The 27107-nt window shown below is 37.7% G+C and overlaps 3 protein-coding genes across 4 annotated transcripts in view; 2 read left to right on the top strand and 1 right to left on the bottom strand.

The window, feature by feature from the left end:
• Nucleotides 1–10745, bottom strand: part of LOC106154081 (endonuclease/exonuclease/phosphatase family domain-containing protein 1) — a 37507-nt gene extending 26762 nt beyond the window's left edge. The window contains exon 1 of the mRNA XM_087011273.1: nucleotides 10577–10745. The gene's annotated coding sequence lies outside the window, so the exon portion shown is untranslated. The remainder of the gene's footprint in view (nucleotides 1–10576) is intronic.
• A 3160-nt stretch (nucleotides 10746–13905) lies between these two features.
• LOC106174008 (proton-coupled folate transporter-like) lies at nucleotides 13906–18134 on the top strand. Its single transcript, XM_013555377.2, has 5 exons — nucleotides 13906–13973; nucleotides 14969–16272; nucleotides 16684–16767; nucleotides 17349–17505; nucleotides 17737–18134. Exons 2-5 carry the CDS (start codon nucleotides 15045–15047, stop codon nucleotides 17981–17983), a joined length of 1716 nt encoding a protein of 571 aa, XP_013410831.2. The 5' UTR covers nucleotides 13906–13973; nucleotides 14969–15044; the 3' UTR covers nucleotides 17984–18134.
• A 1844-nt stretch (nucleotides 18135–19978) lies between these two features.
• Nucleotides 19979–26155, top strand: LOC106174020 (proton-coupled folate transporter). 2 transcript variants are annotated; one of them, XM_013555389.3, is made up of 5 exons: nucleotides 19979–20315; nucleotides 21611–22913; nucleotides 23302–23385; nucleotides 23998–24154; nucleotides 24556–26155. In XM_013555389.3, exons 2-5 carry the CDS (start codon nucleotides 21692–21694, stop codon nucleotides 24734–24736), a joined length of 1644 nt encoding a protein of 547 aa, XP_013410843.2. In that variant the 5' UTR covers nucleotides 19979–20315; nucleotides 21611–21691; the 3' UTR covers nucleotides 24737–26155. The 2 variants fall into 2 exon arrangements, with proteins under 2 accessions (XP_013410843.2, XP_086868020.1); XM_087011894.1 differs by lacking the exon at nucleotides 19979–20315 and having other exon boundaries at nucleotides 20374–22913.
• The last annotated feature ends 952 nt before the right edge of the window (nucleotides 26156–27107 follow it).

Genomic DNA, 27107 nt, shown 5'->3' with positions numbered 1-27107 from the left:
TGTCTCTGGATGATATAATTGGGTATGTAGCTTTGGGTGTTGCAATCCTAGCAATTGCTCTGTCAGCCACACTTACTTATAAAATCAAAGTTTTAAGCACTGCAATGTTAACTATGGCCCATGCCAAGGCAAACACTGCTCCCAATTTTATCTACCAATATAGCTCACCATCTCCGTCACCCAAAATTGAATTTGACATCTATAAAATTTTAACGCATGAGATTGCTCCTGCAGTTTACTTTTCAGCAATACTTCTTCTTTTTATCATTCTGGGAGTAATTATTTTGTGTAAAGGTAGGCACCAGCAAAATGGCCTAGCACTAGAAATAAACAATGCTGAAAAGAGCATGTTGATACACCTATGTCATCTTAAACAGTGTCCATTTGATATCAAAGCAACGGGAAATCAAATTATTGCTAACCTGATAGTAATAAAGGGATTAAGACCAAATTTAGTGCTTGAATGGGGAGATGTAACAATAAAAGTGACTCAAGGACAGGTGAACCACTTCATTCCATTGCCTACCAGTGTCCCCTTGTCCTGGTGGCAATATTTTTCTATCATGTCAATAATTGATCAGCCATTTGATGCGCATCTTGTAGTGTTGCATCATGAACGTTTAATGTACCTCCTGTGAATACCAATTTGACCTTATTACGCTATAAAGGGTAAAACAATTTAATGAACAGTCCACTTCTACGGAGTGTGAGTGTGATTATGTGTGATCCACAGTGATTTGTGTTGTATCATTGAGCGTGTACTGACAGTATACATGAATTATATTAATGAGCTATCATAATATAAGAAAATAATAATTTTAATTTGATATTAATGAGACGATCAGTATTGATTATCGAAATTACGTAACCACATTGAAAAAGTTATGATAATTAATTGATGTAGCAATGACCAATATTTAGCAAAAATCTTTGATTTGATGGTGGAGGGTATTGATAATATAATGGATTATGATAACATTTATGATGTGAAATATAACTATACATGTAACTCTAAGATGTATATTTGAGTGTACTGACAGTATACATGAATTATATTAATGTTCCATCATGATATAATAAAATAATGACTTTCAATATGATATTAATGAGAAAATCAGAATTGATTCTGGAAATTATGTAACCACATAGAAAAAGTTATAATAATTAATTGACAAATATGAAACAAAACAATTGTTGATTTGATGGTGGAGGGTATTGATAATGTAATGGATAATGATAACTTTATGTTGTCAAGCAATGCTACACATGTATCTCTTAAATGTGTAAACACAGGATTATATATTATATACTGTATCTGTCTGTGTAATGTTAAGGCAATCAAATTTGATTGTTACAGTGAATTAAGAGATGTACCATATTTACTGGTAGTTAAAAGAGTATCTTTTTATGCTCAATAGCATTAATTATTTGTAGACATAGACTATTATAGGGAGACTTCAGCATTATTATCATTATTACTATGAAAAGGCGTGCTAATGTTAAACTTTGTTGCTTATGGCTATAATAATTGCCAGCATAATAGCTTGCACTTGTGTTTATCTTACGATTATGGTAGTCCTATTATAAGACAATATTTCTGTTTGTCATTACATTGTGAACAAAATTTGAGGCACAAATTTTATTGGGCCAGGAAGATGTTTCATGTTAAATTTAGTGATTTTTGGTGAATTTTGGTAATTACAGGGCAGGGTCAGAAATGACCTGCCGTGACACACAGAGTCAGAGATGACCTACCACACACATCTCCAGCATCATTTTGATAATTACAGGGCAGGGTCAGAAATGACCTGCCATGACAAATATTTAGCATTTAACTTGAAATACAGGTCCGTAACACTGGCTGGGCACAAGTTGAAGGGACATGTTGTCGCCCTTACAGTTATCTTAAATGTATCTCTTTGATCATAGGAATGTCTTTGATATTTGTGTATATAATCCCCTGTATCCTCACAGAGGGACAGAGGGACAGGGAGAGAGATAGAATAAAGTCAGTGGCAACAGAAAATCTTGTTGTTGGTTATTGCTGATCCCTCATTCTTCCACTGATACTGAAGTTCAACTCTGATACGATCAACAAATGTAAAAAAAAAAAACTCATTGTATAATACAAGTTCTCATGTTCTTTTACTCCCATGCATGATCAAGCATAATCTCCCCCTCCTTCTTTTCTCTCTGACACAGGGTTTTTAACTTTTGGACCCCTCCCCCAGAAATCTTTAAGATTGCATAACATTTTTACATTCCTCAAATACTAAATAGATCTCCTATAATTTTTTTTATAAATATAACCTCCCATTACTCCACCCCAGGCAAAAGTAATCATAAAACAGAGCAAAAACATTGTTTACCTTATCTTGAATCAAGCAATGTAAGTGAAAGTAATATCTTATCTCGCCAATGACAACCCTAAACGTGCCCCTCATCCATCATGAAAGCTGCCTCATAAACCATTAGTTGGCAGGCTTATGAAATATTACTTGTTTTTAGGGTCAATCTTCTTCTGCTGTCTCTCTTTCTCTAATGACATGCTCAGATCAGGTTTAACTTACGCAAAATGTAGTCCAAATGACATCATCGGATGAGCAGGTCTTTTTGTGATCGTCTCAGCCTCCCCTACAATCTGATATCACAAGGGCCTCTATAATAGTATACAAATTTGGAGTATACAATAAATTTATAACAGACTAGTGGACCCTGTGGTCACAGAATAGCTCCCCCCCCCCCCCGCCCCCTCCCCACCCTTTTAACTTAAAATCCTGTGATCAGCAACCTGAGCTCCGTAACTTGAAAGCATTGCAAATTGCGAATAGCAATATCACCTTTTATTAAGAGGCTATTAAATATGGGGCAAGATATAGAAAAGAGACGCTTACGCTTGGTCGCAATTTGCGATGCTTTCAAGTTACGGAGCCCTGGTCTGCGTATGACTTCATATCTATCGTCATTTTCTGGTTTAACTTAGACCTGAAGTGATTGCACCCCAACTGAATAGCAAGCCTAATATTGCCTTAGGAGCATGCCTGTATCCATTATCTGAACTGATATATTTCTTGAACAACATCATAACCCTCATCTTACATGTATGTAAATATCTCATACAGCATTGGTCTGTCATGGGTTTTCTCTTTCTCTTTCTCTTTTAAAGGTTTGAGGCAATATCTTTACTTAATCTTTGCCCCTTTTGCCTGCCTTTAACAAATCACACGCCTTTCAAGTGTGTTGTGTGGTAATTTGCACACCATTTCAAACATGTCAAACAGATCAATATTGATTATTCAATTTGAAATTAAATCCACAATGACAAATGGGCACTCTGCCTTGGTCTTCAGTGTGTACAGAGTTACACTAGTCCATTAATTGGCTGTACAATTAATTCCCATATCAAAACCATAACACTTGATTAATGAGCAGAATGAGTCATTAACTCCATCACTATGTTAAAACACCAACTGATGTATGCAAACAACGATGAAAATTGATGCTAAAATTCGAAAGTGTTATTAATCAACACCGAGTGGCCTTTCACTTTTTCACATTTCTAAAAAGGTTCTTTTATGTGCCTTGAATTTTGAAGCAGAGAGTACAGGTGTAAAAATGTGTGGTCTTTTATCACCTAAGAGAAAATTACGCCCATTTAGATTGAATTCATCATCTACAACCACACCAGGTTTTTTTTTTCCTGAAGACGAGTCAGAAGGAAAAGACATTATTCTTTGGAGGTAAAAGATCAAAGAGCTCAAGTTTCGAGGTGAGATGTTCTTTTGATCTCTCCGTCACGCTTAAAATGTGATAAGAGATGAGCTTCATATTATAATCTTCTGTAAAGGTTTCTGTAAGTTTATGTTTGGATATCAATGATAAATCTAAGCTAGCCTGAAAAAATATCTTGTCACAAACTTGGCAACAACAACAAAAACAATCGAAATCTGATGAAAAATCATTTGTGACCATTAAAAGCTTCAATATGAAGAAGGCACAAAATGTAACAGAAATGAAAAATGTCTCAACAATGAAAAATCATTTGTGACCAATATTAAAGCTTCAGTGAAAAGCATGAAAAACAGGCACAAAATATAACAGAAATGAAAAATGTCTCACCTATTAAGTCTACAACTTGTCATCAGCCTGTACCAGACATAATGGAGACACTTTCACCTTTCCTGCTAATAAAATACAACCTGTTTTTTCATGACTTGGTAACACAACACAGCTCTACTACAAGTCCCCAAGTGCAAGAAACACCATGTTCCATTATTCATATCTTGAGAGAAATATTTCACCTGGCAACTGCAGAACCAGGTCAAAACTCGAGAAGATATTTTTTACATATATTTCAGGTACTGCATACCTTCCAGCTTATGATGAAACCAAACCTGATAAGTACATCAACCTGGAAATAGACAATTTGGCTGACACCAACTCAGCCTGTTGACAAGAGGATTTACTTCACAGTCTTTCAGCACGTAATGAATCACAGCAACAAAAATTAGGTGGATGCACATTCCAAAACACCCACAAATTTCCCCCAAAAATGCAAAGGGCCAATTAAGCCCACTTCCAAAGACTTGTTTACACAAAGTCTAACTTTAAAACCATAGTAATCTGGCTACGGTAAAGGTGTCTTTATCATATGAACATATCACAGAGTGATCATCTTTTCATTGCTCAATGAATAAACTGGGGCATACTTCACAATTCAAATAAATAAATTAATTAATGGTGTATGGTGTTTTAGACTGATAGTTTCTATACGTAAGTCATCTCAGTACACTGTTCAGGTTGGATGTAAAAATTTATCCTGAAATTAAATACAACAAACTATCTCATTCTGGTCATAATAATAAGACCAACTCCAGACTTTCAGCTCTTTTGTGTAGTCCTGGTAACCTGCTTTTTAGGACTCTTTTTACGTTCCAATTTCACTCTGTCTGAACAGTCTTTGAGAGTTTGTCTCAAGAGGAAAGTCAGCGCCATGCCTCTGGAAGAACAAGTATTCCATTCCTTTCTTAAGTTATAAGAATTTATAAGACCAGACAGGTCATATGGTTTTTCATTGTTTTTGGTTATGTTTTTTCAGGTCAGGCAAAATGCCAGTCTTGTTTATTGCAAAATGTGCATAATTATTAAAAACTGACTTGCAGCCTGCTTCATGAAGTTCTTTGTCTAATTATTTTCTCAGCTCTCCTGGGATTCTAAGTTGATTGCTTCCAGGTTGATTCTTTCTCAGATTTCTTGCATTTGTTTTCACAATAATTATGCAAACTTAATTATATATTTCCATGAAAGCAGTCCTGTTTCACCAAATTTTTTTATTTTCTTTTTTTTTTTTTCCGAACTGATCATCTGCATGTCAGAAGATCAGTTCCGAGAAAATGAAGCCTATAAAACACTATGTGGTCCTCGTCTTTTCCAAGAAGTTAATATAGAACTTACACTGTTACATACCATTCCCAAGTGGCAGTGCTAGAACCGCAACAGAAGTTTCCACTTCTGTACCCAAACACTTCTTGCCCCAAGATAAACTATGTGTGACAACTTTCTCATAAACTTAACCCCTAAGAAGTAAATGTTGAAAGTCAGATTACACTTAATCCTCCCCTATCTAGAGTCCTTTTGATAAAAGAAGCTTTGCTGATACTCTTTTCTAATCTAACAGTTTACCCATTAAGTCAATTGGTTCGATGTTAAAAAGGTAATCAATTAATGATGAAAATGTTTGTTATGTCTAAAGAAAAGGAAAACAAATCTTCAGTTATTTTGTTTACTGTTTGATGCTGAAACTAGAAATATTATTATCTAATTGACTCAACTATGCCACTATGAGAGAAACACTTCCATGTTTTCAGCTGAAAATGTACCCCATAAACTTTTCAGCTTAAGCTTGACTTATCTTTGATCTGCACCTTTTCTAAACAGCAGCAGTATTCATGTTGAAACCCCATTTGAATATAAAAAATATGGCTAATAATAGTTCATGGTTATTTGATTTAAGTTCTACAGGTTACTGGCACATAAGCCAAATGCAAAATATTCATTCAATCTTGTTTTGTTTCTTTTTCTTTTTTTTTTTTTCTTGTTCTCACAGGCACTACCTCCCAGGTGGCCCATGTGGAGAGGTTCTAATTCAGATGTGATAAAAACAGCTGATTTCTTAAGTCTTAAGTCTTAACAAGCAAAAGACAATTAACTCTGATCAATATGAGCCCATCTAGAACAGATGATCCACAGACTAAATATGGCTGACCCAACTTAAAAGCAAGCAGCGTAATCCCCCGAAGGTCTCACCGCCTCCACACGAGCCATAAAGCAGTTTAATTTTGGCCCTGAGGTTTAATTACGAGGCCCCTGCAGGGACGTCATGTCTGGAAGCAGGGAGACCATAAGGGATTAAGTAGGCTATGCTTTCATGTGGGACGGCCATATTTGATCCACGCATCTGTTAATCCTCGGATCAACCTGTTCTGAGTACACTCTATGATAGGCCCTTTTTTTCACATCAAGTGGTATTCTTTAATAATATCCGTAGTCTAAACCTATTCACTTTGAGAAGCCTTAATATCTTATTACACTTCTAACAATTATTAGTAATTAAGGTATGGGTTTTCACTCCCTTTCTCAAGTTCTGCGTCAGTTTGTTTCCTGTTGTTCAGGCAAAAGTTCAATAATTGGTAGTGCTAAGCTAGAAAGTTCCGTTGAACTGCCTATCTTACATAATAGCCAGGGTTCTAAGAGCGCATTCAGAACTGGGGACTAACAGATCCGTGGATCAATTATGGTCGACCCACTTGAATGCTTGTTGCGTAATATTCAGTATCTAATCAGGAATTAAGTGGCAAGCTTAGGTGTGGGTTGCCATATTTGATCCGGGGATCTGTTAGTCCACTGTTCTGAATGTGCTCTTTGGACGCATTCAGAACAGTAGACTAACTAGTCCGCAGGTTAAATATGGCAACCCAAGAAAAAAGCTGGCCAATCTCTCAGTAAAGAATCTATTGCTTTCATTTACCACTCAATATGAAAAAGTATAGCAGAAACTCTCCTTCCCAATCCCCACCCACCCACAGCACATTTTCTCCTCCATGAAACTCTAAGATATATCTCTTTTCCGCACTATTTCTATATTTAAGAGCAAATGGATGAAGTGTAACTTCTTACTAGCAACCTAGACCCTTTCTCTTGAAATTTTTTAATGGTGATAAAATATAAAACAGCTCAAGGACAATTTAAAATGCTACAGGGAATATTAAGGTTGGCTCATAACCCTAAAATTATCTCCTTTTTTTTTTTTCTCCTTTTACACAAAATATATGATCAAGGTTGGCTCGGTATTTCAAAACAACTATATCCAATCTATATGCTTATCTGACTTAAACTCAGCTGCTCAGAGAAATCAGGTTAACTAATGTGGTCCAGTCTCGGGGAATATTATTTATGGAATTTTGTTCTAAATTATATTGCAATATGTGCAATGTCAAGCACCCAGCATAGGTGAGGCCTACATTATTGTTTTCACAATAAATGTGAAAAAAAAACATTACTGATAATATATTTGGTCTTTTGTTTGTTAAATTTATACATTTACCCAGAACCTTTATTGTTTTCTTCATTAAAAAATAACAAGGAAAAAGTATACTGTCAATTAAGTCAGAAAATCAAAAATATCATGTTACTAGTGTCTGTTTTGTGTCTGTTTTTGTGTCTGTTAATGTTTCAAGGAGTGAAAAATCTCCCTTTTCAGGTTTGAAAAAAGTTTTGAACTACTGTTAACTTTCAGTTGGTAAAACAGCCCAGAAATATTCCAAAGCACTGAATACTGCTTGCTGCCTACCGCATTTGATCTCAATTCAAACTGTATTTGATAGAAAACCACTGATGTGTATCTAACAACAAAAATAAAGTTACAGCTACGCTTTCAGAAAGCAATCATAACAGGCTGCATACTGCTCACTCAGCCAACAGAAACTGAACATTCTTTAGGCTATAAATACATTCAACTAAGCAAAAGAATAACAACATTGTTTTCTTGTTAAGTTTTCCCTGACTGGTGCTATTCGTAATATTTTTGAAAACTGACTTGGGGTGGCTGTAAGTTGTAGCAGTGGTCAATTTTATTGAACAAGGTGTTTTAACACAGACTTTTTACAATTCAGATCTGTCTATGACAACGAAGCCATACATTTGCTAGGGCAACTTTCTCACCTTGGACCAACAATACAAGATATCTAAGGCTGAATTCCCAGAGCTTTTAGATCGATCTATCCCTGCGGGGAGTCTCACTAGATTACTGTCATATAATCCGGCTTAAATGTCCGTCCCGCCTACTACAAGCTGTAAGGAGGTAATTTATTAACTTTCGTGTCCGCTCGGCTGACAGCTATTTAGCGTGAACCCCCAGGGAGTTAGGTCGATCTAAAGTAGATCGATCTAAATTCTGGAAATGGGGTCTTATGGTGGGTCCAAGTTCTAACCTAGAAATAAAATGATACTCTACGAAGGCATTCAGAGCAAGTTGATCCACGGACTAACAGATCTTCAGACTAAATATGGCCAATTCACTTAGGCTTCGTTCACATGGAAAGTCTATTTTCTAAAAATCTATTTTCTATTCGCGGTTTCTTATGATCACGGTCTGTGCCCTGAATATCCCGCGGCGTATTTACTGGCAGCGCGAGCCAGTTACTTATAGTAACTTATAGTAACTGGCTCGTGCTGCCAGTAATTACGCTGTGGGAAATTCAGGGCACAGACCGTGATCACAAGATATACCGCGAAGAGAAAATAGAATTTAGAAAATAGACTTTCCATGTGAACGAAGCCTTAAAAACAGTGCCAACTAATTCCCTGATGGCCTCTCCGCCTCCACACACACCGTCGCTGCAGGGGCCTTGCAATTAAACCTCGGAGCTGAGATTTAATCTGCTCAATGGTGTGTGTAGAGGCAGGGAAGACCATCAGGATGCTGCTTTTACGTCCAGTCGACAGGTCTGTTAGTCCACAGATCATCTGTTCTGAATGTGCTTTATGACTCTGTTCAGACTATAAGTTATCAGTCCAGCAGAATTGATCTATCCTAGGAGGTTCTTGCTAATGCACAGTCAATGTAATCAGCTTTATTGTCAGACAAGTTTCCTCATAATTTAAAGTACTTGGGTAACGTCAAGAAAACTTTATGGTCCATGATGTTGTTCACGTTGCTTTGTGAGGGGATGTGCCATTCAATTAAAATGATTACAAAAGTGAGAAAAAAATATCATTAATTAGCAAGAGACATATCTGGTGAAAAACCTAGTGAAAATTCAATCTGTGGTCCTGGTAGAGGGTAGAAAACTTGAAATCAGTGAGGTTTGAAATTTTTTTCAGAAGATCATTCTTGGCTGACAAATTTTTTTCACTTAGAAAATTTCGCCATACTTGAAAATGGGACTCAGGATAACTTTGAAAAGTTCTTCACATACTAGTAATATGGCCATGTAGGATTCAGGCATTTTTAAATATCAATTAATTTTTAGGTTACATAATTTTCAAGTGTTTAACGTATTAGTAATCTGTTCATTGGTGCAGGGTATGAGATAATGTCAGAACTCTGGTGAATTTTTTGTTTTAAAAATGGCAATGACAATGCCAAGCAGGGGCAAACGAAAGTCGTCGTCTGGTTCTTTTGGGAGATGGTCAGAATTTTTCAAGTTTACATTGACGGGCAACTTTTTTCCCTGAAAGAAGATTGTCAAAATTGGAGGATAGATCAACAACGGCAATTTGGAAGACATTCAGAAATTACCTCTGGATCTGCCCCTGCTAAAGCATTATTTTTTTGCTTTAAAATATGATAGTGCAGGGCAGTCTGAGAAGACTATATATGTGCTAGAGAATGGTAGTGGTGAATTTGGCTCTTAGTCCGTGTATAATCTTTAAAAAATTACAGATTCAAAAGCCCATTCCTTATCAAAAGCATGAATAAGTACAGTTTGCACTCACTGCCTCCTACTCTTATTTCAAGTTCAAGGCCTTGGAATTGATCATTCATGAATGAAAAAGGATCTGGATTCTTGATTACACCAACTAACCCCATTCTAACCCCAGACTTTAAAGAAACTCTAAATGTCTTCTGATCATGTGCATATGCTTAAAAAGTTGAAAATAGACAGCCAGCAGTTACACGGCATAGAAACCCCGCTGTTTACAACGACTCTGTTGTGAATGTTAACAAAGGCTCCGCTGTGATTCGGACAATATAACAATAGTAAAGCAATGAGGCGTTTTGGCACTGGACAAAAACGTTGAACATGTGCCGGTAAACATATTGGTAAAGGACCAACTAAAGGAGTTCTTAAAACGGAAACTACGTTTCTATATTTTACTATATGGGCATGATCATGTCTTCAAAACAAATAAAAAATACAGATCACTCCCGTTGTTACATTTACTTTGGGGTGCTACTTGCCGCAGTCGGCATAAGACCTTTCTGTCGCCCGGCAACTGTATTACATTTCACGCATTATCCCTGTGATCAAAAGTAACACGTTTTATAGAGATTGTACAGATATAGTTTCCTTACCTGGTTTTGGCATATGATCGCCAACTCACAGCGCCATGGAAGAATAACTAAGAAGTTGAGGGAAGTCTTGTGTCAAACTCTGAACTAGGTCACAGGTCAATGGCTTACAATGACGCATGCGTAGCTGGCCTCACTTCCTGTAGCAATTTTCGCAACTCAAAATCACAACAAATGCAATGAGACATACATGGGACAAGTTTCCCTATGTGTAACGTTTCTCACTTTCTCCCATCACAAATACTATTGATTATTTATTAAGTTTTTCAAAATATGCATCATAAGGATCAGATTAATGTGTAACGACGAAAAACATGGTTTAGTCCGATTTTTCCTCCAAAAAAGTTTGGATCCCATTGACCCTATCAAAAAAAAAGTAGCCTATAATAAGAATGAATAAAGAAGACACACAGAGAACTTACTTATTTGAAAACTCAGAAGTATCCCATTACAATTTAATGGAAGTTCACTACGGAATAGTACTTATGCATCGGCAAATCCTCAGAAACTATGTGAGGGACACTCGCACGAATTAATTAAGTGCCTCCCCCTTGGGCTGCTATTGCTCTGGTACGTGAAAGGATTGACTCAGTAACTTATTGAACGCCATACATGTTTCTTCCATGCTATGTAAGAAAAAAGAGTTTAGGAGCTTTATCTGTAACCTTTCTGAAAAGCCCGGGAAGCTTATGTAATTGCTACTTCTTCTGCACAGTTGGATACTGACCAATGCTGTTTCTCTTTTTATAATGATATTGTATAGATAGATACCTACATGTCAAATTATTTGGGATTTATCTCGCTAAACTTCCGAAATATGATAATCCTTCTGTCAAATCTGACTTTCTCGACCCAACAGGCTCCAGTAGGACTTTGACTTAAAACCACAGTATTATGAATCCGGTCATTTCCATGATCCGGTCAAGATTTTTTATACATTGTAAATTAATTAAAAATTTTTACGAATTTTCACTCGGTGTCTTTTTCAAGGTTTGTTTAAGTAGAAATTTGTCTTTTTATTTAACAAGCGCCCCATTCAGCAAGAGTCTCCTTCGAGTTTGTACACAGTATACGTAGCTAGTACGACGCATCCTTTGATCTGCCAGAAGCGCTACGATATCGATGTAGGCTAGTGGTAACTCAAAAGTGAAATTTTGTTTATAAGTTCTGAGATATGGAACGCCGTTTGTACAAAAATGATGAAAGTATCATTTTGACAAGAATTTTTTTTTTTTTTTTTTTTTTTTTTTTTTTTTTTTTTTTTTTTGCGAGGTGCTAACATCATTTTGAGATCGTCACTTTCATCATTTTGAGAGAAAAGTATTTTCTGCAAAGTCGTTTTATCATTTTGCATGTCGAGTTTATCGTTTTGAGATACCGACATGCTTTGCGCGAGATGACGGGGTCGTCTCATAACAAACGGTGGGAAAAGGAATTAACCCATCCAGGGGTCCGTGTATGGCGGGGCAAAGTGATTTCCATTTCGTCAGAAAATGAAAAAAAAATTTAATATGAAAAATGGAAAAACGGGAACTGCCCTTGTTTTCTATATTTTACCATAAAATGCAAAATACAACATCAACAGATCCCCGATGTGATAGAAAATATGAATATCGACCGTTTTCGTGCTTTCTAATGTTTCAAAGGTGAAATAAATTATAAAATACCCTTTATCTCTGTCTTTGAGGAAATGACAGGATCGAAAAGTGTTCATTATTCAATGTTCGATTCAAATAGAAAAACGGAAGTCTGTTCGTTTTTCTGATTTTCAAGCCCGTTGCTTGTTATTGCTGCATGATTAAGAAGGTTTCCAACTAGCTTTTAATAAAAGCAATTAAAACGTTGGTTAAAACTAGATAAGGTACCTGACCCAGTGGCGGATTTAGGGGGTTGTCAGGGGAGTCCTGACACCCCCCCCCTCCCTTCGATTTCTGAAAAAATCACACCAATGATTTCCTCTTAAAATTAGTATTTTGACCAGCTGAATTACAGTTCTAAACCATACCAAAGGTACCGTTCGCCCTCTAAAATACCAAAATTTTTCGGTGCTCTTCAGCGGGCCCCGAACCCCACGGCAATGAGGGGGTTGTCAGCTTCACACTCCCCCTTTCAAATAATCTTGGATCCGCCCCTGTTTTATTATTATTATTATTATTTTATTATTATTATTATTTTTTTTTTTGATCAGTTGCTGGTTTGTACAGTAACAGCAGTTAAAAACTGAAACAAGAGAGAATTCTTGCGCTTATTTTTCCCCTCTATGTACATTTTATTTTTATAAACAATATGAATATTTGAGAGTGTCCGTCCCAACGATCATATTGCATGGGAAAAGAAAGTCAAACTCAAAATGTAAATGTGTGGATTTTTATAAAATAAAATACACGGACCTCCAGGATTGGTTCCCTGTTCACCGTCTACAAAAAGTTGTTAGTGCCTGGCCACAAGGCGGCAGTTATGGATCAAATCCTGGAGGAAGCTGGTTTGGGACACCTGAAGGCCAAATTCAGAGACGAAAGGGTAATTATAGAGCTTGTGGCTAGGCACTAACAATTTTTTGTAGACGGTGAACCGGGAACCAGTCCTGGATGCGTTAGATCCTTTTCCCACCGTTTGTAATGAGACGACCCCTAGTTTTGCGTCATCTCGCGCAAAGCATGTCGGTATTTCAAAACGATAAACTCGACATGCAAAATGATAAATCGACTTTGTAAAAAATACTTTTCTCTCAAAATGATGAAAGTGACGATCTCAAAATGATGTTAGCACCTCGCAAAAAAAAAAAAATTCTGGTCAAAATGCTACTTTCATCTTTTTTGTACAAACGGCGTTCCATACTGAGAGTGTGGTAATTGAATCTCTCTGCATATTTAACTATATTCTCAAAAATATTCTTTGACAGATTTAAGATAATGAAATGAGTAAAAAAATATTCCTTCTCCCCCCCCCTTCCTCCCCACTGGATCAACCCCTGTATAAATTGGATCCTAGGACTGACCAAGAAGTTATAATGAGAAGTTCTCTTTATAACTTCTTGGACTGACAGAGTTGAAAGACTTGAAAGACCGTATGTGTGCTCATTAAACATTTTCTGTGCGAAAGGAAAATACATCGTGTGCTGCCAATACAGAAGCAAACACTGCACGCGCCTTGGGGAGGATGGGATGCCCGCTTCTCATTTAACCCACTTCAACCACGAATTTAAAAAAATGAAGAGGCTTTTGTTTGGGTGATTGTATTGTAGACAAACACTGCCAGTGTCGCTACTAATTAGATGATAACATCATTTCTGTTTATCAGTGGGCTGCAGTATCTCTTCTGATCACGGGGTACATGTAGTTTGATGCGACATGTTGTACATATCAATGATATAGCTCACTGTAGAAAACAAAAACACCAGGTAGGTGAGAATTCATGTTCTATGTGTAATAATGCAAACTAGGCAGTTTTGAGAAATGAAGATCGATTTACTATTGGTCCCCCTTTCATTTGAGCCTGATCTAAACAGGTGAGTATTAGAAACAACGTTGCTACAGAACTAAAGCTTGGTCATTTTGCCTGTCATCACAGCTGTGCCAATCCGATCGCGCGTTTTGTGGCCATTTCAAATGACCCTTTGCCACATACGATTACCTGAAGATCTTCTTTAACCTCACCAGTTTGCATGGTACATAATTTCTATATACTGATTTACAAGCTCAGCTACAAGAGAAAGAAACTAGAAGTCATCGTAGGCTATTTTATTACCTATGATGGAGGGGTGATGCTTTACCCTTATCATATCATTACATTTATCGTAAAATAGATATAGAGGCAAACCAGTTCTGAAATCAGCCTTCCTGATTAAACGGCTGATTAATATGCGTTCAATTTGATTGTCTCATTTAAAATTACCTTTGGCGGTATTATAACTTTAACTCCCAATTAAAGGTATATCCTAATCTGTTTGATGTTATTGATCTGAATCTCTGGTCATTTTGACTACTGTACGCGAGGTCGCACTCTCTTCCACAACCCAGCTGACTGATTGCGTAATATTTGTGCAAAAATCCTAACAGTACAGACATGTGTACAGCCACTGTACAGCCAGATATATCCGTGAATTTTTGTCATGGTAGTGTATTGCGCTACATATTATACTTGTAATGCCTTTATTGATCATTTATCCCTGTATGTAATGTTCTGCTCGCTAGATATTTATTATGTAATCATACGCATACAGTGATGATAATAAACTACTACTACTACTAGTGAAAAAATCCCACAGAGGCCCTCGTACAGTATGTGTTATATATAAATATAATAATGTAAAAAATGATTAAATATAATAATGTAAATATAATAATTTTAATGTCAAAATAATTGCATTTATTTTATCTTCTTATTATGTTGTAGTCGACCCAACGCAAATAATACCGACGTACATCCAACACTGATTGATGAACCAAGTATCACTCCTCCCGACACCAAGATGCAACAAAAAGAACAATCGGCAGATGGCGTTGTAGAAAGCGAGAGCAGTTTCATGGATCCTCCCCAGCGCCACTTACAGTCCCCGCGGAGTTCTCTAAAAGAGCAAGAAATACCACAACCGCCTGTCACCCCCAAGAGATGCATCATCGTTGAACCGGTTGTTTTTCTTTATTTCATCGCCGCCGCAGCGTGCAGTCCCCTGATGATTTTTTACGTGGAGAAAAAGGTTTATGAACGCTTTAATGTTACCGTCAGCAATTCTTCCAGTGTGTCCCTTTGTGACAAAAACCAGACGACGATCGACAGGTTGATTCAGGAAAATGTGGCAATGTGGAACATGCACCTCACCGTTGCATATATGATACCGAGCGTCATTTCAACCGTTGTTTTTGGTGCACATAGTGACAAAGCGGGCAGAAAACCTTGTTTGCTCCTCCCTTGTTTAAGTGGAGTCCTGTACCTGGGCATCACCGCCTTAATCGTCCAACTAGATCTACCATTAGAGTATCTTCTGATTAGCAATGTTCTGGGGGGTTCTCTAGGTGGCTACACCATTCTTATCCTTGGTTCCATCGCCTACACTGCGGACACCACTACAGATGGACAAAGGGGATTTAGGATCTTGGTTCTTGACTGCTTGATGCTTTTAGGCGGTGCTGTTGGAGTGGTTGGCGTAGACTACTGGATAGCTCTAGAAAATCAAAGCAATGCCGCTTTCTTATTCAAGACCCTTGCCATTGGGGCGTTGTACACCGTGACTGCAATATATGCGGTGCTATTTGTGCCCGAAACCGTAAAACAAGACCCAACGGCGAAGCTTTTCTCTGTCAAAAATATAGCAGCAGTTGTTTCTATTTACTCCACGGAGAACAGCGTGTCCACCGGAGGCAACGGCGGCAGTGAAGGAACTAAGTGTCGCAAAGAATGGAAACTCCGCATTCTATTTGCATCTCTTTTCTTCATTGCCATGGCGCAGTCTCCGTCGATAATTTCCATTGCTCTCTTGTACGTGTTGAACCGACCGCTTTGCTGGGATGTCAAACTGGCCAGCTGGTTCTTGGCCGGTACCTTGGCTCTAATGACATTTGGAGGAGCGCTGGGACTATTTATCATGCATCATTGGTGGAAGATGTCTGATATTGGTATAGCATTAGTTGCGTTAATGAGCGCAATTGCAGCAAGTGTTCTTCAAGCGTTTGCCAACAAAACCGAACTTATGTTTGTGAGTAAGTATGTTAATAATACTCGGTTTTCAGTAAGTAAGGTCTGTGGTATGTTAACAACAATCTGCTTATTTTCTGTATATATTGCATTATTCGGAATGTTTTGCGTGTGTTTCAGGCACGTAGCCATCAATTTCAAAGTAGGCAATTTTATAAAAATGGCGTAGAACCATCCTGAATTTCTTCTGATTTCCCTGCTTAGAAACCCTTATTAGAATCTATGAAATTTATGATAATATGGGAAAAGCTTGCTTGACATTGCATGCCTTAAATTTGTATAATTACAGTGTCCCTCATAATATTTTTGTTCTTAATTCCAATAAATTTCTTAATTTTGTTTAGGATCATATTAATTATTTCACTTTAAAATATTATTTATCACCAACGATTACTACAGCAATAAATAATTTTCAGGTTCTGTTCTGGGTATGCTGGCACTCCTAATAATTCCTATGATACGGGCCCAGATGTCAAAGACCGTTCACCATAAGAAGCAAGGTATACCTTACTTACTATCTCACCACAGGGTGCGATAGTGGTCTATTAAACAATTTTGCGCTCATAATTTAATTTTGCATAATACATTAGAAGCCCCAGATATCAGAGGGCATGTAGTGTCACGGCGGGGAGAGATGGTTCTCCACAAGAACGCCTGACCGAGTTTTTGAGACCCAAATTTAAAGGCAATTTCGAGAACAAAAAAAAAAAAACAAATGCAATTTCGCGCCAACATTGAGGAAAAACATTCCACAAAAATAAGACATTGCACACGTTACACGTACAGTGTTAAATATGTTAGATCAATTGCCACTTTATGTATTACACTTTCGGTCGTAAGTTATTTGGTGACAGCCCCAGCCAGAATCATGATGAGTGGTTGTACACGATTCTTCGCATATCGAAATGGTCGGTCTATAATATAATGACCTAGGGTACATAGTCAATGTCACTCAGGTCCATTCATTGAAATTCACTACAAGAATGGTTAAACTTTGGCCAGTGCCTCAAGTGATTATCTAGTGAAAAATCAATCTATGGCCCTGGTAGAGGGTTACCTTATTATATGTCTTTGGTTCCAGGAGCTCTCTTTGCCAGCGTAGCTGCCATGGAGACTTTATCTGCCTTGCTGGCCAGTGTCACATTTGGCACCGTGTACTCGGCTACTGTTGACATCTTTAGCGGGGTCGTGTTCCTCACGGTGGCCGCACTTTTTGGCATGGGGTTTCTGTTGTTGTGGTCAGTATACTTTAATTGTCTTCACTGGCAGTCTTAGAATATGACAAAAATGGCCCCTTTTTTTAACATTGTCCTGTCCTCCCTGCAGTCATTATGCTAAGAAGTTAAAGGAAAGGGCTCAAAATATAAGGCCAAATGTAGCAACATTATACAATAAGGTATATTTGAACTCGCAAGAAGTAAAAAAGACGTGGACAAAACGTGACGGCTGCTGTGCTGTTTCTCTTCCAGCTTTCATGTCATCTACAGCAGGCGGCGTACACCCAGTAGGGAGAGTTTGAAGATAAGAGACGTGTCGAAACGCTCGTACAGTTCCTGCCAGTCTAGCAGTGCGTACAACAGTGTAGCAGAGGATCCTGTACACCCAGGAGAGCTGGTTGAAAGCAACGAGAATGAATCGAATAGAATCGAGAACGAGAATGAATCGAATAGTAGCTGTGAAGCATGGGGACCAATCACAGTTGGGGGGGTGGCTTGACAAAAGAACATTAGCCATGAAAAGGGTCTGAACTTTTAGAGATGAGAAAATATGGGGTATATCACTCCAAGATAAATCCAAAGTAGTGCACGTAAATAAAATGAGTATTTCTACCTTATAAACGGATAAATGAAAGGCGTTTACTAACACTACCCGCAGATCTTTTAACACTAACACCTACAATAACCAGATACTCACAAATTAACCAGCACTACCATAGCGGATGAATGTTAGTGCTAGGTATCGTTTTGTTGAGGCTAACTAAATAATTGTGCGGTGTGTTGGTTAATTCGAGTGTTTTGTGGTTAATATGGGCGTTAGTGATAAAAGATGTGCTGGTAGTGTTAGTAAATGCCTAATCCGTTTATAAGGCCAGGTGTTGGTCTGAAATGTTTAGCATGTTTTTGCTTGCCGTAAAACTGGCACAGCATTACAATTGATCTGACTAATACCGGTTACTTTTGTCTTAAAATGCAAAGACTTGGCGTGAAGACCAAAATTTTTTTCGACCCTTGATCAGAATGCTATGTGATCTGTAGTTCCAGACTTCTCCCCTGTTGCCGGTTTAACCCCCCTTACTCCTTTCTGCGTCTCGTAGTACGGCCCCGTTTGAGAGTAAAAAAATACTTTACTTGCCGACAACTGGCTGATCATTGAGCATTCATTTTGCAACCAAAGCGATTCTTATGCCTCCTTGAAACGACCACCGCGATGCCAGTTTCATGGTCGCACAAAGGACGCAGAAAGGACACCCTCCAGTGTAAAGACGGTTTTATCCGCGCAGTAGGATATGTGTAATACTACCTCTACTCTCACTGTATTTGTCATCCAATCCCGAAAATAAAGTTTAACTGAAAGATAAAACGTTGCAAAGGTTGTTAAATTAAGCTTTATTTCGGATCTCAGGTGCTACCTTTTAATGTTCAATTGTGCTGTTCGAAACTCGGCTTATTTTCGATTGCAGATTAAAGAAAATAAACACCATGCAGTCTAATGTTTACCATTTCTTTGGACTGAACTACTCTCTCCACGAGTGTCAATCTTTATGGTCATAATCATAATAGTGATCATCTTATTTTTCGATGTTGTTGTGTTGTTAGAAATTGCTTAGGTTTTAAATCAAGACTTAATTTATAACGAAATGGCTTAAATCAGTTAAGAAAATTGTAAAAATCTTCCTGAGACGCCCTCGTTTTGTCCATGTCCTAAATGGCTTATTTGACTTTGTAGTTTCTTTATTTGACATCTGTAGGCGCACTTTTGATTATGTTTCAGTTCCTGTAACGGGTCTCCCTCTATCAAAAGATAAAACAGCATTATTTTTAATATCAAATTAAGAAGATTGTATTAATTTACAAATGTAGGTGAAAACGATTTGTACATGTAAATAGTATTGGATAGGGGGTTTCAGAGTATTTTTGAAACTGTATAGCAGTGTACATATCGCCGTTTGTTTTTCTCTAATTCACGACAATCTTAAAAATGATAATAAAGTCGACATTAAACGAAAAAAATGAGAGTTTTGAATCATTTAATTCTGGTAAGTGTTAAGAAAATTCAAAAAGAGGGATCACGCAAAAAAAATAATAAATAATACTATTGAATTTCCACTTATTACGGAGAAAACTAACTTGAAATGAAGTGTTTCAAAATATGCATCACAAGAATCAGATTAATGTCTTACGACGAAAAACATGGTTGAGTCCAATTTTTCCTCCAAAAAAGTTTGGATCCCATAGACCCCGTCAAAAATATTTAAAGAACACACACACACACACACAGACACACACACAGAACTTACTTATTTGAAAACTCAAAAGTATTCCATTACAATTTAATAGAAATTCACTAAGGAATAGTGCTCATGCATTGGTAAATACTCAGAAACAACGAGCTGCCATTACTATGGTACGTGTAAGGTTTGACTCCGTAATTTGCTATAGAACGTTACAAATGTTTCTGCCATAAAATGTGGGGTAAAATGAGTGGGGTTAAATGAGGAGCGGTCATCCCCTCCTTCCCCATGCAGGCCTTATAAACGGATTAGGCGTTTACTAACACTGCCCGCAGATCTTTCAGCACTAACGCCTATATTAACCACAAAACGCACGAATTAACCCCACCCAACCACGAATTAAATAAAAAAACAATGAAGAGGCTTTTATTTGGGTTATTGAACTATAGTCAAACAATGCTGGTGTGCCCTTTAGTAATTAGGTGATAACATTTCTGTTTATCTGCGGGTTGCAATATCTCTCCTGATCATTGGGCATCGATAGGACATAATATACATACCAGTGATATAGCTTACTACAGAAAACAAAAACACCAGGTAAGTGAGAATATGATATAATAATGCAAACTAGGAAGTATTGAGAAATGAAGATCGATTTATTATTGGTACACTTTTCATTTGAGCCTGATCAAAACAGGTGGGTATTAGAAACAGCGATGGTACAGAACTAAAGCTCCCATGGTTATTTTGCTTGTCATCACAGCCGACCGGTGTTGGTATTCACAATAAAAGTTTCGATTGTTCCGTTTTGTGGCGATTTCAGATGACCCTTTGCCACATACGATTAACCGAAGATCTTCTTTAACCTGACCAGTTTACATGGTATATGATTTCTACATGCTGTTTAACAAGCACAGCTACGTATTTGAAAGAAACTAGAAGTCATCGTAAGCCATTTTATTACCTATGGTGAAGGGGTTGTAATGTAGGATTTACATAAATTAGGAGAACGTTTCAAAAAGAATTATAAAGGATGCACAAATAGATTGGTTTCGTTTGATATCTTCGAATGTACATCAAAAAAGAAAAGAAAGAGAAAAGAAAGAGGATGCTTTACCCCTATCATATCAACACATCTAATGTACAATAGATAGGCATACTGCTGTATAGACAAACTGGAGTTCACAGTTCCGAATTAAATTAGCCATCCTGATTAATCGGCTGATTAATATGCGTTCAATTTTATTGTCTCATTTCAAATTACCTTTGGTGGTATTGCAACTGCCGATTAAAGATATATCCTAATCTGTTCAAATCGTTTACTGGTATTACATAGACTCTCAACGTTAATATTCTTGAACTCTGGTCATTGGCGCTTACTCACCCAGCTGAGTTATGGCATAATTTTTTAGCAAAAATCCTCACAGTACAGAAATGTGCACAGCCAGTGTACAGCTGCCAGAGATATATCAGCAAATATCTAGTGAAAAAAATCTCACTGTGGCCCTGGTACAGAGCAAGAGGGTTCTTTGAATTATAGGTAGACCCTATAGCAGACCAATAATACTACCACCACAAGACACTCGTTCCTCGATGTGCTTTTATAAAATGTAATTTTATGTACGCCAGTTCCCTTATTATTATAACTTCTTATCATTAGACCGATTTCAAACATTGGTCATATCTGTAATGATCATAACTATCAGAACTAGCATTAATTGGGCAAAACTACGACCTGATTTGAGTAAGCGCGAAAAACAATAATGGCGCTAGGTGTCTGTAAGATAACATGCATTATGATTATTTCGTACAAGAAATGTGTCACAAAAATGCCCGCAATAATTTTTATGTCAGAATAATTGCATTTATTTTATCTTCTTATTATGTTGTAGTCGACCCGACGCAAATAATACCGACCTACATAGAGCACTGATTGATGAACCAAGAACAGCATAATTCCTCCCGACACCAAGATGCAACAAATAGAACAATCGACAGATGGCGTTGTAGAAACCGAGAGCAGTTTCATGGATCCTCCCCAGCGCCACTTACAGTCCCCGCGGAATTCTCTGAAAGACCAAGAAATACCACAACCGCCTGTCAAGCCCAAGAGACGCATCATCGTTGAACCGGTTGTGTTTCTTTATTTCATGGCCGCCGCAGCCTGCAGTCCACTGATGATTTTTTACGTGGAGAAAAAAGTTTATGAACGCTTTCACGTTAATGTTACCGTCAGCAATTCTTCCAGTGTGTCCCTTTGTGACAAAAACCAGACGACGAACGACAGGTTGATTCAGGAAAATGCGGCAATGTGGAACATGTACCTCACCATTGCATACATGATACCGAGCGTCATTTCAACCGTTGTTTTTGGTGCGCATAGTGACAGGGCGGGCAGAAAACCTTATTTGCTCCTCCCTTGTTTCAGTGGAGTCCTGTACCTGGGCATCACCGCCTTAATCGTCCAACTAGATCTACCATTAGAGTATCTTCTGATTAGCAATGTTCTGGGTGGTTCCCTCGGTGGCTACACCATTCTTTTCCTTGGTGCCATCGCCTACACGGCGGACACCACTACAGATGGACAAAGGGGATTTAGGATCTTGGTTCTTGACTGCTTGGTACTTTTAGGCTTTGCTATTGGAGTGGTCAGCGTGGACTACTGGATAGCTCTAGATAATCAAAGTGATACCGCTTTCTTTTCCAAGGCCCTTGTCATTGGAGCGTTGTTAACCGTGACTGCAATATATGTGGTGCTATTTGTGCCCGAAACCGTAAAACAAGAGCCAACGGCGAAGCTTTTCTCTGTCAAAAATATAGCATCCGTGGTATCTATATACACCACAGAGAACAGCGTGACAACCGGCGGCAACGGAACTACGGGTCGCAGAAAATGGAAACTCCGTATTCTCTTTGCATCTCTTCTCTTCGTTGCCATGGTGCTATCTCCGCCGATCATTTCCATTGAAATCTTCTACGTGTTGAACCGACCTTTTTGCTGGGATGCCGAACTGCTTGGCACATTCTTGGCCAGTACCATGGTTTTGATGGCATTTGGAGCAGCGCTGGGACTATTTGTCATGCAACATTGGTGGAAGATGTCTGATATTGGTATAGCATTAGTTGCGTTAGTAAGCGTAATGGCAGCAAGTGTACTTCAAGCGTTTGCCAACAAAACCGAACTTATGTTTGTGAGTAAGTATGTGTAAAATACTCGGTTTTCAGTTAGTAAGGTCTGTGTAATGTTAACAACAATCGACTAATTTTCTGTTATATTCTATTATTCAAAATGTTTTGCATGTGTTTCAGGAACGTAGCGATCAATTTAAAATTATAATAAGGAATCATGTTGGCGAACTGTATTTTTTTTGCTGCCCTTATATCTTAGTTAGAATCAATGACATGAATGATGACACGAAAAAGAGCTTGCATTGCATGCCTTAAATTTGTATAATTGCAATACCCCTCATAATGTTTGTTCTTAATTCAAATTAAGTTCTTAATTTTGTTGGTAATCGTGACTATTTCACCCTTAAATATTACACATCACCACCAATTACTTACAGCAATTAATAATTTCCAGGTTCAGTTCTGGGCATGCTGGCACTACTAATTATTCCTATGATACGGGCCCAGATGTCAAAGACCGTTCACCCAAAGAAGCAAGGTATACCTCACTTACTCTCTGACCACAGGGTGCGCTAGTGGTCTGTTAAACAATTTTGTATCGCTCATACGTCAATTTTGTATACTGTATTAGATTAGAAATATTCCACAAAAATAAGCCATTGCACGCGTTACATGTACAGCGTTAAATGTGTTAGATCAATTGCCACTTTATGTTTATCTTGTCTCTATCCTGAATTGACTTCGACTAAGATATTTCGGTTTTGAAAATTACACTTACTCTCGGTCGTTTTGTGGCAGCCCCGGCCAGAACCTTGATGAGTGGTTGTACACGGTACTTCGCATAGCGAAAAGGTTGGTCTATAATGACCAAAGGTACACTGTCAATATCACTCAGGTCCATTCATTGAAATTCACTACAAAAATGGTTCAACGTTGGTCAGTGCTTCTTTAATTAAACCACATGATACATGAAGCCTGTTCACTACCTTATTATACCCTCCACCAGTGACGCAATTTTTATTCTGCGGACATTTTTGCTGAGTTACAGAAATAAGCCATCTATTTAACCTAAGACATATATGTTCATATCTAGTGAAAAATCAGTGTGGCCCTGATACAAGGTAACTTTAATATATGTCTTTGGTTCCAGGAGCTCTCTTTGCCAGCGTAGCTGCTGTAGAGACTTTATGTGCTTTGCTGTCCAGTGTGACATTTTATCCCGTGTACTCGGCCACTGTTGACATCTTTAACGGGGCCGTGTTCCTCGCGGTGGCCGCATACTTATGCATGGGGTTTCTGTTGTTGTGGTGAGTATACCTGTACTTTGATTGTCTTCACTGGCAGTCTCAGGATATGACGATAAAATGGCCCCTTTTCTACCGTGTCCTGTCCTCCCCCTGTAGTCATTATGCTGATGAGTTAAAAGAAAGGACTCACAATACAAGGCCAAATATAGCAACATTATACAATAAGGTATATTTGAACCCGCAGTGATCAGTTTCTTTGTTAGATTGTTCTTGGTTCATATATCCATACATTGTTTACCCAGTACTTTTATCCATGCACTCTTTACACATCCAAATTCAAATATACCATTCCGTAGTGCAAGGACCAATAAATAAATAAACAACTCTTTGTAAAATTCTGGAGCAAGAAGTGAAGAAGACGTAGACAAAATGTGACTGCTGCTGTACTGTTTCTCTTCCAGCGTTCATGTCATCTACAGCAGGCGGCGAAGACCCGGTAGGGAGAGTTTGAAGATAGGAGACGTATTGAAGCGCTCATACAGTTCCTGCCAGTCTAGCAGTGCGTACAGCAGTGTAGCAGAGGATCCTGTACACCCAGGAGAACTGGTTGAAAGCAACGAGAATGAATCGAATGTTTCATAGTAGCTGTGAAGCATGGGGGCTGGCTTCACAAAAGAACATTAGCCATGAAAATGGTATGAACTTTTTGAGATGAGAAGACATGGGGTATATCACTTCAAGATAAATCCAAAATAGTGCACGTAAATAAAACGAGTAGGTGTTGGTCTGAAACGTTAATCGTGTTTTTTCTTGCCGTAAAACTGGCACAGCATTACAATTGATCCGACTAATACCGATTTATTTTGATTCAAAATAGACCAACATTTTTGTGGATTAAGTATTTTTATTTTTGTGACACAGACCCTTGGTCAGATTGCTATGTGAACTGTAGTCCCGAACTTCTCCACTGTTGCCCATCTATCTAAAGCCCCCTTTACACAGGACGGCGACATTTCTGCGTCCTATAGTGCGGCGCCGTTTTAGAGTAAAAAAAAAAATACTTTACGTTCCGCCAAATGGCCAATTATTTAGCATTGATTTTGCAACCAAAGGGATGCTTGTGCCTCCTTTCTACGACCACTAGGCTGCCAGTTTCATTTTATCCGCGCAGTAGGATATGTGTAATACTACTTCTACTCTCACTGTATATATATCATCCCATCCCGAAAATAAAGTTTAAGTGAAAGATAAGACGTCGCAAAGGTTGTTAAATTAAACTTTATTTCGGGTCTCAGGTGCTTCCTTTTAATGTTTAATCGTGCTTTTCGAAACTCGGCTTATTTTCGATTGCAGATTAAAGAAAATGAACGCCATGCAGTGAAATGTTTTATCATTTTTTTAGACTGAACTGCACTCTTCATGAATTTTAAAACCTTTATAAGCATTATGATGAAAATGATCATTTTATTTTTCGATTTTTTGTGTGCGTGTGTGTGTTGATAGAGATTGCTTAGCTTTAAATCAAGACTTTTAATTTATAACGAAATGCCTTGAACCAGTTGAATGAATTGTCAAATCTTGCTGAGACGTCATCGTTTGATCCATGTACTAAATGGCTTAGTGGTCTTATTTTACAACCTAAGGCGCACTTTTGATTATTTTTCAGTTCTTGTTACGGGTCCCACTCTATAAAAAGACAAAACAGCATTATTTTTAATATCACATGAAGAAGGCTGTATTACTTTAGGTGAAAACGATTTGTAAATAATTTTGGATAGGGGGATTTAGAGTCTTTTTGATAGTATATACATGTAAAAGTGTATATATCGTATTGCAGTTAGGCAGTCTCTCTAATTCACGACAACTTTATATGGGAAGGATAAAATTTTAAAACGATTTAAGGGCCAACATAAATGAAAATAAAGTGAGTTTTGAATAATTTAAACCTGGTGAGTGTTAAGAAAATTCAAAAATTGAGATCACGCAAAAAAGGTTTGCTTTGGCGTTAGATTGTAACACATTTTAATTGTCAAAAGTGAAAATAAAAAATGATACAAAGCATATTGGTGTAGTGTGCAGTGTATGAGGAATTAAAATGCTCGATATTGGACTCGAAAGCGTGACCAAAATCTGTTTTCATGTTGAAAATCGCGCCAGTAATTCCACCAAAGTCTTCAAATCACTATGCCACCATAATCTCCAAAACACTCAATTTCACCATTTTGATATTTGTATTTTTAGGTGAAATACATGTGCATTCAAATGCATTTTTGCGTTCTTAAAATTGTTTGATTTTTTTTACAATGTAGGTACACAGTAGGAATTGACAATGGCTGTGAGAGTTTAAAATCATTTCCCGTCTCTGATATGGATTATTAATCGAGATTATTTGCAAAATGTGATATCCATCATATGACAGTGACATGGTGAAATTGTTCTTATCATTCTCTATTTACATATACATGTTCTGATAATTGCCACCCTGAATATCACACTGATTCTTTTCATTATACCATGGAATTCGAGTCACGCGTCTACGTATCAACCTTTGCGCAGGTACGAATGCAAAATGAACCCTTTTTCGGTAAATATAATATAAATGCTGTTACTCTTCAAAATGATAAAAAATATTGGACTTGTGAGAGTTCGTTGTTCATTATTTTGAAAAATGTTTTTAGGTCTCACGTTGTTATTTTAATTCTGTAAGCCGCTCCCTTTTTCGAACCACGAGTAAAGATTGGACATGTGCTCTCCCCTAGGCCTTCAAGGCATACTTTGCGTGAAACATATTTTGACTGGCTTTTATAGCCAGTGATGTAAAAAAGAAAATAAAACTGACAACGTTTCCACTAAAACTTCTTTTTAAATTTCGCTCGGCACATTGACTGAACTACACCGCGCATGCGCAGACGTTCTCCGCCAATGGTGGCTTGAACGCTTCAGATTCCATGCTATCGGCAAAATCTGGGGTCGAAAGATTAGCTTTATAATCAGGGTGATAGTCTGTGTATCT

This window comes from Lingula anatina, chromosome 4 (assembly GCF_051362555.1).
Source record: "Lingula anatina isolate TDL-2025a chromosome 4, LinAna3.0, whole genome shotgun sequence".
In the NCBI taxonomy this organism is placed as follows: domain Eukaryota; kingdom Metazoa; phylum Brachiopoda; class Lingulata; order Lingulida; family Lingulidae; genus Lingula; species Lingula anatina.
Note: the sequence above shows the minus strand (reverse complement) of the source record. Positions and strands in the feature narration are given on the sequence as shown.